This window comes from Somniosus microcephalus, chromosome 30 (genome assembly GCF_052327205.1).
Source record: "Somniosus microcephalus isolate GS21.2 chromosome 30, FLI_Smic_1.0, whole genome shotgun sequence".
Classification (NCBI taxonomy): domain Eukaryota; kingdom Metazoa; phylum Chordata; class Chondrichthyes; order Squaliformes; family Somniosidae; genus Somniosus; species Somniosus microcephalus.
In genome coordinates this window covers 7,760,022-7,770,221 of record NC_141016.1, presented here as the reverse complement: position 1 = coordinate 7,770,221, position 10,200 = coordinate 7,760,022, and the positions used below count along the sequence as shown (strand labels likewise).

The following is a 10,200-nucleotide window of genomic DNA, read 5'->3' as shown; positions in this document are numbered from 1 at the left end:
GGTTAGATGAAGAAAGACTTGTATTTCTATAGCGCCTTTCACGACCACCGGACGTCCCAAAGCACTTCACAGCCAATGAAGTACTTTTTGAAGTGGAGTCACTGTTGTAATGTAGGAAACGCGGCAGCCACAGATGCATTCGCACCCGAGCGACCAGATTTAGGAACAGCTTCTTTACCAGGGCTGTCATCCTACTGAACTCCACAAATAAACTCTAAAGCCTGCACATCTGCCAATGCACTTTATTATGGTTATGTTTATGTTAATGTATTACAAGCCAAATGAATGTTGAATGTTTAAATGTCTTAATCTAAATGTACACTCTCGGGAGCTGCAAGCCTACATTTCGTTGTACTGCACTTGTGCACTAACAATGACAATAAAGTTGATTATTATTATTGTTATTATTGCGCACAGCAAGCTCCCACAAACAGCAATGTGATAATGACCGGATAATCTGTTTCAGTGATGGCGATTGAGGATAAATCTTCTTCTTAGGCAGTCCCTAGGGACCGAGGATGACTTGCTTCCACACTAAAAATGAGTTCGCAGGTGACTGATGAGTCCAATGTGGGACCTACAGTCTCTGTCACAGGTGGGGCAGACGATGGTTGAAGGGGCGGGTGGGTGGGGTGCTTGGGTCGACGTGCGCTCCTTGCGTTTGGCTTCCGCTTGCTCCCGGCGAAGAGACTCGAGGCGTTCGGCACCTTCCCGGATGCTTCTCCTCCACTTTGTGCGGTCTTGGGCCAGGGATTGCGATTGCGGGATAAACATTGGCCCCAGGACACCGGGGATAAGTATTTTAATTTAATTTGTTGAGTTTCCTTTTAATTTTTGAAGTTCCGGTTTGTATCGGCTGTGCCCCTTTGCATCTGCTTAACTTCAAAGAAGCAGCACCACAACTTCGCAGCGAATAACTGCAGGGGGCACCTATTACTTCCCCCAAAAAAGGAGCTGCCATGTTATTGGCGGAGCATTTTTTTGTTACAGTTATATATGCGGCTGACGTAGGGAAGGAATGAGCGATTCCTTCCGGTGTTGGAGGCTGGCCCTTTTACTGTGTGGTTGAGCCTTGGTGGTGTTGGTTCGGCGGAGTTAACACTTCCTCCATTGCAGCAATTGTGGAGCAGGGGGCTGTGGTTGCGGAGCAGGATCTCCGGCGGGGTGGCGGGGGAACGCCAGTCAGTGGCGGCCCCTCCAGAGCAACAAGAGGCCTCGCTACACAGGTAACAAACAAGTAGCAAACACACACACAGCCGATACAATGTGTTCCAGTGCACATTGCAAGCTCCAGCGGGAAGAGCCAGCACCAGTGCGGTCTGATGTCCTGTTATTGTGACACACGGCGTGCACTGGACACAAGCCTGCGTTATTGATCTTTATTTATCTTTTTGTTGATATTGCAAGCCATCAAGTCAGTTTCATCAGAGGCTGGTGTCAGTTTCCAGGCGGCGGCGGCCCGCCACATTTCTCATGATCATTTCAGTGAATTTAGCGGGCTAGCCAGGAGGGAAATAGAGGGGTGGGTGGGTTTTTTTTTGGTTGTAGTGGGGAGGAGGATATGGAAACTTTGTAAGGTTTGTTGGCAGAGAGATTGGGGTCGTTCCCCAGTGATTTTTTTTTATTCCGAGGGAAGTGGATCCTGACACCAAGCTTCTGTTGGGTTTGAACTGCAGTTTTATTGAATCGCAACCATTTGAGGGGAGGGGAGAGGAAGGGATTGCGGATTGAAATCGTTGGGTGCCTGGCTCGGAAGGTGTTAATTGAACGGATGTGTTTCCAACTGGTTAAAATGCGGAGTGACAGTGCGTGATAACGATGGAAAGAGAGAGGGGGGGGGAGAGAGAGAGAGAAGAGAGAGGACAATGGCAGCCGAGGCAGTGACCTCCACATTCTCTCAATTCCTTCCATTCATTGATCTCCGGGACTTGCTCGCTCTCTCCTGAGCCAGCTCCGAGACCCAGTGCCGACGGCGATGATCTGCTGGTGAAAAGTGCCTTTGACCTAAGATCTCTGCCGCAGTTTCTGGCGCCGCGTGTGCATTATTTTAGGGGTATTCATTTTATTTTCGAGCATAGCGGCTGCCTGTTTAATAAGCCCCGTGACACCAGCCACTTGTGACGGTGCAAGATCGTAAGGCAATGGACTTGAAACACAGACAGACACACAAAACGGCGAGGGTAACACAGAACAAGGCAATATTGTATCAAAGGGTTTCGACCCGAAACGTTGACTCTATTTTCTCTCCACGGATGTTGCCTGACCTGCTGAGTTTTTCCAATATTTTCTGTTGCAATATTGTATCTGTCTCCTCTCTGTTATCCCCCCGCCCGCTCTGCAAAACCTGTTTACATGGCTTATCCCGGAGTGTTCCTGGTCTGGGGGGGGGGAAGGGGGAAATCACAGCTCCGTTTCCCCCACTGAACCCCCCCCCCCACCCCCCCAGATGGTGCAAAGAACCAATCTTTGCCAATCGGTTTCACATTTTGCAACCGCAGGGATTTTATTGTGTAACGACATTGTATAATTATTGCACAGATGTATAATTATTGCACAGATCCATTTGAATGGAATTTGAGGATTGATCATTAGCAATGTAGCAGGTATGTTGCCTGCTCTAACTGAGATTTTGACATGGGGATCTGACTGCATGCATTTTGGGCTAGGCAGAGCAGTGCTGGGGGGGGGCACTGAAAGCGGTGTGAAGCCACATCCCTCCCCCTGTCCCAGGGGTCACTTTCATGCTAGGACTGGTGCTGGATTTTTAAAAATATGTATTTTAATTTTGTTTCCTGTTTGCAGAGGCCACCCACACAGTGGAAGCTCCAGATCATGATGACCCTGAACAGCATGTGACTGTGTTTGTTTGTGCGGCCAGTGTGCGAGAGACCCTGAGAATACGCCATCCGCCCCACAAACAACCCCCTCACCCTCCCCCCCCCCCCCCCCCCCCCCCACGACGCCAGGAATTGGGACCACCAGACCGTTTGCCCTTGTTAATTTTGGTCCCCTCCTCCTGTGAATCGATGGGAATCGGCAAGAATACCACATCCAAGGGCACCATGGAGTCCAGCAGCTCCTCCGAGAACAAGTACGAGGACGAGAAGCACGCAGCTGCTTTCTTCCCAACCCCGGTAAGAGACAACAACAACTAGGGAGGGAGTTCCAGGATTTTGACCCAGTGATGATGAAGGATTGGCTGATATATTTCCAAGTCAGAATGGTGTTTGATTTGGAGGGGAACTTCCCATGCGCTTGCTGCCCTTGTCCTTCTAGGTAGTCGAGGTCGCAGGTTTGGGAGGTGCTGTCGAAGAAGCCTTGGCAAGTTGCTGCAGTGCATCTTGTGGATGGTACACACTGCAGCCACGGTACGCCGATGGTGGTGGGAGTGCATGTTTTAAGGTGGTGGACGGGGTGCCAATCAAGCGGGCTGCTTTGCCCTGGCTGGTGTCGAACTTCTTAAGTGTTGTTGGAGCTGCACTCATCCAGGCAAGTGGCGAGTATTCCATCACATATTTGGTACCTAAATACTGGCTCCCTCTGCCTGCAGCTCCAAATTACATCCAATGACCTCCCCATCTTGGTTCCATTGGCACACTTGGGCCATTCTTCATGTGTGAGACTAGACAGTGAGTGTCGGAGGGCCATTCAACCGTACTGGGCTTCACAGCTGAGCTTGGTCCTATCTGCACTTAACATGCACACTTGAGTTTGATGTCCAGCAGGGTAGGCTGGACAGGGATCGGCGGGGGACAATAGATTTCTCCGTCCTGACCCTACGAGCATCAATTAAATTGTGCCACCCTCGTTGAGATCAGCACAACTCGAACCAATCCTGATGCCCAATGCGTATTAATATGAGGTTTATTTCCTGTCCTTTTGGGTGTATTATGCTACTTGACCTTGCTCTGCATGCTATGTATCTGCCATGCATGCCTTTGTTGATTAACCTGAATCTCAAGTTAAGGATTAGCAACTAATTTGAGATTAACCACATCAGTCCTTCTGTTCCAATGCTGCAATCTGGCCTTAGGCAGCAGGACACCTGAACTCCACATTCCTCCATCGTACTTCGTGCATTAGTCACACACCAGGCTGAGTATTCAAACACCATGTCATGCAATAGATCTGAAATATGGGTTGGAATTTGAAGTGTTTTTTTTGAGTCTGTGCCCCAAGACCAGCAAGACTCCAACCCCAGATCGGTAAACTAGGCATTGATTCTGGGTCTTGGCTGATCTGTGTGGCTCAGTACCACTCCCAGTCCGTCTACTTATTCATTCAACCAGCAGCGAGGGTCTCCGAGAAACTTGCAGAACAGGAGGAGGCCATTCGGGCCATCGTACCTGTGCCGGTTCTTTGAAAGAGCCGTCCAATTTGGTCCCACACCCCAGCTTTTTCCCCATAAGCCCTGCATTTATTTATTATTACTGTATTTCTATTAGTATTTTTATCATTGTTATGCCATATTTATTCCAATGTTGGGAGGACTCGTAAAAAATCAACATTTCATTGTGCAGTACATATGTCTGCTGCATACAGGAAAAGTTCTGATATCCGGGGGGCACCGACGGGACCGAGCTGCTGCCGATTTATCAAAACTTCCGGATAGACCAGCGCTAATGTTGAAGGATATGGAGGTTTTCATCTCCGTGTCTGACAACAAACACTGTTGCTTAGCAACAGCTTGTAAACACTCTGCCCGTACCTTGGAAGCGTCTCTGAAGCTGTTGCTAAGCTACAGAGATGCTTTCCAGAGCCTGACTGTTTTTATAAAAAAAAAAAAAAAATGCTAGGAGAAGAAAAAAAACCTAACCAAAACGGCTGCTGATTTCTGCTGTTAGATCGAGGTTTCCAGGCATACAACCTCCGGATAAACCAAAGTTTCCTGTATATGACAAATAAAATTGAATTGATTGAATTGAAATGAGTCCTCTACATGTCCAATTGCCTTTTGAAAGTTCCTATGGAATCTGATTCCACCACTCTCAGGTAGTATGTTCCACATCTTCACAACCCTCTTGTGTGAAGAAATTTCTCCTCATTTTCCCTCTAGATCTTTTGCCAATGATTTTACATCTATGACCTCTGGTTACCGACCCACTTGCCAGAGGAAACAATTTATCCCTATGTGCTCTGTCAAAACCCCTCATATAATTTTGAATATCTCTATTAAATCTCCCCTTAACCTTCTCTGCTCGAAGGAGAACAATCCCAGCTTCTCCGAGCTCTCCACGTATCTCGTCTTCCATTGAATCTTCGAGCTTTGTGGAAACGAGGTTAGTGGTGTAGCCTCTTGTTTAATTTTAGCAATCCACGTTCTTGCTTTTCTTTTTAGCAACGAGGGCGGTGTATAAATCCTCTGCATTGCCACAAAGCCCAGCTGTTCCCTCTCCAGCTCGTGACTTTACTTCTGTTCCTGCTTTTTAAAAAAAAAAAAAAATCCCCAGTCACTTCCTTTTTCTCGTGAAACTGCCGATTCATAATGTGGCTACAGGATTTTGTTCAAGTTCACCATCTTTTATATCGCGACTCTCCCGGGCTGTTTGACAGCGGGGCCATCGCTTCTGTCCCGGCTTGTGATTTACCTCCTCACTCTCTCTAAATAGGCCTCTCGGTGCCACCCTGACTGAGATCAACTAACTAAATACAGACCAGGTATCAGATCTGAGTCCTTCCTGGTCTGTGGGGCTCAGGACTACACAGTACGAGGCAATTACCCACTGTGCGCGTGTATTTTTATTTATTATTTGCTGCAGCTGTCATCTACAAATTGCCATGAAATGTGAGTCATAATGTGCTGATTCATATTTCAAGTCGACAGAGCAATAATTCAGAGCAATAATTCACGGCTGCTGATTTTTTAATTAAAGGGGGATATAGAATCATTGAGTTATACAGCACAGAAAGAGGCCCATCGTGTCCACGCCGGCCATCAAGCCCTGTCTATTCTAATCCCATTTTCCAGCACTTGGTCCGTAGCCTTGTATGCTATGGCGTTTCAAATGCTCATCTAAATGCGTCTTGAATGTTGTGAGGGTTCCTGCCTCTACCACCCTTTCAGGCAGTGAGTTCCAGATTCCAACCACCCTCTGGGTGAAAAAGTTTTTCTCAAATTCCCTCTAAATGTCATATATTTTAAGTAACTCAATAACGTCACACGCGGTTTATCAGTATGTTGGCCACTGGCCTCGCGCTTACCTTTTTATGAATATTTCTGTGACATGAATCTTGTCATTCATGTGGAAATAACTTATGAAATAATACTGGGTGGCCTGCTGGTGGCGCTGTCCAGGGAGAGTATAAATACTCGGGCACGGGCCCAGCTTGCTCAGGACATTCTTTAACAGGAACTAGTGAAGGACACAACTAGATCTCCATGTTGAAAAACAGTTGATTAAAGCTTTGTTTAATACTCAGACCAAGTGCCTGGTAGTTTTCTTACGTCACTCTGTATATTAAGATGCGCAAGGGCCAAGAGGTCCCCTCCAGGCTCTCTGACTTTTAGCCAATTCATTCCCCCCGCCCCCCCCCCCCCCCCCACCGTGCACTAACCATCTCTTTCTGCCCACCTCCTGGGAGAGGCAAGGGACGGCAGTCCTGCTGCCAGTCCAGGAGTCCTTGGGCAACAGCTGTTCACACATCTGGATTCGAGAAGGTTAATGCGTGCAAGAGTTGGCTGCCGCGTTTCCTACATTACGACAGCGATGACACGTCAAACGTACTTCATTGGCTGTAAAGCGCGTTGGGATGTTCTGAGGTCGTGCGAGGCACTATATAAATGAAAGTTTTTTTCTTTCAAGATACAGCGTTTGAGAAGGGTTTAGTGTGTGATCTACACAGGGAATGGATGATAATGTATTGTCTGCTTATAATTAGCTAGCCACGGGGCTGTGGTATTGACGTATACAATATTGAAAAGCAGAGGGGTTACTATGAACCCACAGTCGCACATCAATGTGACGTGCTGACCTCTTGCTTTTTCTAGTATCTTGTGACATGCTGTCACTAGGATTTCAGACAAGTCATTTGGGTATTTCTGTATAAGCCATCGTATTCAATATATGTATCCAGTTTCTCCAGTATTTCTGCTCCACCGCCACTTGTGGGCCCCAGAAGTGTGACGATAAAGTGATTTGATTATTTTCCTCCACCGCTTCCCCCTCCCCCCATTTCTTTCTCACGCTGGTGACAGGTAGTCTGCTATTTATTTAAAGGATCAACTGAATGTTCGCCACAGGCAGAATCCCATCACCTCAAACCAGCTCCTGAGAAATCCACGCAAGTACCTATATTCCTTTCTGCCTCTGTACTGAGTGCCCATTCTCTTCCCCATAAGAACAAGCCCCCCCTCCCCCTTGCGTACCTTTGGGCCTCTCTGCCCTTGAGTGGGAAGCGGACAATCAGCTGGGTTTTCTACTTCTGAATTACTCACTCTGGGCTAATATCCCTCAATCAACATCACCTGAAACTGCTTATCTGGTCATTCATTGCTGTTTGTGGGAGCTTGCTGTGCTCAAATTGGCTGCTGCGTTTCCTACATTACAACAGTGACTCCACTTTAAACGTACTTAATTGTCTGTAAAGCACTTTGGATGTCCTGAGGTTGTGAAAGGCGCTACATAAATGCAAGTCTTTTGTTCTTTCTTTAAGTGTAATGGTGGCAATGTGACATATTTGAACGATATTGAAGGAGACAAAGTACCTGAAGGAGAAAAATATGGGGAAAAGAGCGGGGGAGCAGGACTAACTGGATTGCTCTTCGAAAGAGCTGGCGCAGACTTGATGGGCTGAATGGCCTCATTTTGTGCTGCTCTGTTCTATGATTCTATATCTACTTCAACTTGGAGAAGCACCCATCAGTGCATGTAGTTTACTGATCTGTTTTTTTCCAGACTTGGACTGTGTTCAGTGCTAGGGTTTTTGTATTATAGAACTTGTGATGATGTACTGGTGACTCTGTGTCACCTGCTGGTGGGGGCAATGTGAGGTGATAAATTTGAAGAGTGTCATGGAAGGCATACATTGATGCAGCATTACAGTATTGGCAAGTGAATCTTTTTCGCTACTGTGTGTTGGTAAGTAAATGAGTGTGATAATGCTATGCCCTTGTGTTTGTGACTGGGGGAACATAAGAAATAGGAGCAGGAGTAGGCCATACGGCCCCTTGAGCCTGCTCCGCCATTCACTAAGATCATGGCTGATCTTTGACTTCAACTCCACTTTCCTGCCCGATCCCCATATCCATTAATTCCTCTGGAGTTCAAACATCTATCGAGCTCAGCCTTGAATATACTCAACGACTGAGCCTCCACAGCCCTCTGGGGTAGAGAATTCCAAAGATTCACCACCCTCTGAGTGAAGAAATTCCTCCTCATCTCAGTCCTAAATGGCTGACCCCTTATCCTGAGACTATGACCCCCTAGTTCTAGACTCTCCAGCCAGGGGAAACAACCTCTCAGCATCTACCCTGTCAATCCCCCTCAGAATCTTATATGTTTCAATGAGATCACCTCTCATTCTTCTAAACTCCAGAGAGTATAGAACTATCTTGCGTCCCCTTGTAAGATCATCTCTCAGACACTGCCTTTCCACGGTGAAAAACCCAAGTCTATATTTGTGGAAGATAATCCCAGAATGGACAATGTTAGGCTTGTTGACGATTGTGCCTTAAGGGGTCGGCCATTTAGGACTGAGAGGAGGAGGAGGAATTTCTTCACTCGGAGGGTTGTGAATCTTTGGAATTCTCTACCCCAGAGGGCTGTGGAGGCTCGGTCGTTGAGTATATTCAAGGCTGAGATCGATAGATTTTTGGATACTAAGGGAATCAAGGGATATGGGGATCGGGTGGGAAGGTGGAGTTGAGGTTGAAGATCAGCCATGATCTTAGTGAATGGTGAAGCAAGCTCAAAGGGCTGAATGGCCGACTCCTGCTCCGATTTCTTATGTTCTTGTGCATTGCTGTCTGCTTTTCCAGGCAGGATCTTTCACCGTGTGTAGTTTCCTCTTTTGCCTATCCCGTTTCGGATTTGTTTTCTAAAACAATTGTTCCTCCAGCTCGGGCCGCTTGCCCGTTTCCGATTTCCTTCGCCCCACCATTGGCGACCGTGCCTTCAGCTGCCTGGGCCCAAAGCTCTGGAATTCCCTCCCTAAACCTCTCCACCTCACTAGCTCTCTCATGCTCCTTAAAAACCTAACTTTTCGACCAAGCTTTTAATCACCTATCCTAATATCTCCATATGTGGCTCGGTGTCAAATTTTGTTATATAACGTTCCTGTGAAGCCCCTTGGGGCGTTTTTTTATTATGACAAAGGTGCTATAAATAACGTATTGGGACTCCCTCCCCCACCCCCACTGACGGTGAATGGGTGTGGTGGTAAACGAGACTAGATGGTGGGTGGTCGTGGGTGGGGTTGCTGAGGAGCTCCGTGTTGCCACAGGGCTTATTTAGCATATTGGCACCAATATGCAATAGGGAAAAATCCCACTTCAGTCGTTATGCTTCAATGTTTTTCAATGATGATTTAATCTCCTGAAATTACTGCCACCATTTACAGAGCTGTGCACACCTGTACTTTACCCTCCTGTCACACAGCTGAAACGCCTCTCCAAATACTGTGTTTGGAACTATACCGTGCCGTAAGCCCCTTTTCAGAGTATGAAAATTTCACAGCATGAATATTCCACAGCAAAAATTACAGCCTGAGGTATTGGAGTTTGGCGTTTTAGTATCCTAGAGATTGGTGCTCACAGAAATTAGAGCAGGGGCAGCACATCTCTCAGCAGTAAGATGCACTGAGCGAGCTAGCTGCAGATTCAGCAGGGGACTGTCAATGGATTTAGAAACTGCACAGTTTTGAGAATCCCAGCTGATTTCAGGTTTTCACACATTGCAAATAGGCCACAATCGTTTCCTTATTCTGCAGGTATTTAGGATTTTTTGCAAGTGGATGCTGAAAGATCCCACGGCACGATTTAAAGGGCTGGCTGATTTCCCCCACATATGTCCTTCCTCAGCTCAATATCATGAAGAGCACATTCACTTCATTGCTGTTGGGTCTTGGCGTATCCCAAACAGCTGCTGAGTTTGTTCTTCAAAGTCATTTATTGTGACAAACTGAGAGATGCTCCTGACCGACATGGCAAATGCAAGTTCTCTCATTCTCTTTCTTTTCGCTCCACCATTGACGGCCGTGACT

General features: G+C 47.0%; 1 protein-coding gene across 1 annotated transcript in view; it reads left to right on the top strand.

The window, feature by feature from the left end:
• Nucleotides 1–1,099: 1,099 nt before the first annotated feature.
• The window catches only part of slc23a2 (solute carrier family 23 member 2), an 86,908-nt gene continuing 77,807 nt past the window's right edge, over nt 1,100–10,200 (top strand). Inside the window, exons 1-2 of the mRNA XM_085970955.1 lie at nt 1,100–1,226; nt 2,803–3,134. Of these exons, the coding sequence (XP_085827081.1) occupies nt 3,027–3,134 (108 nt within the window). The 5' untranslated portion in view covers nt 1,100–1,226; nt 2,803–3,026. The remainder of the gene's footprint in view (nt 1,227–2,802; nt 3,135–10,200) is intronic.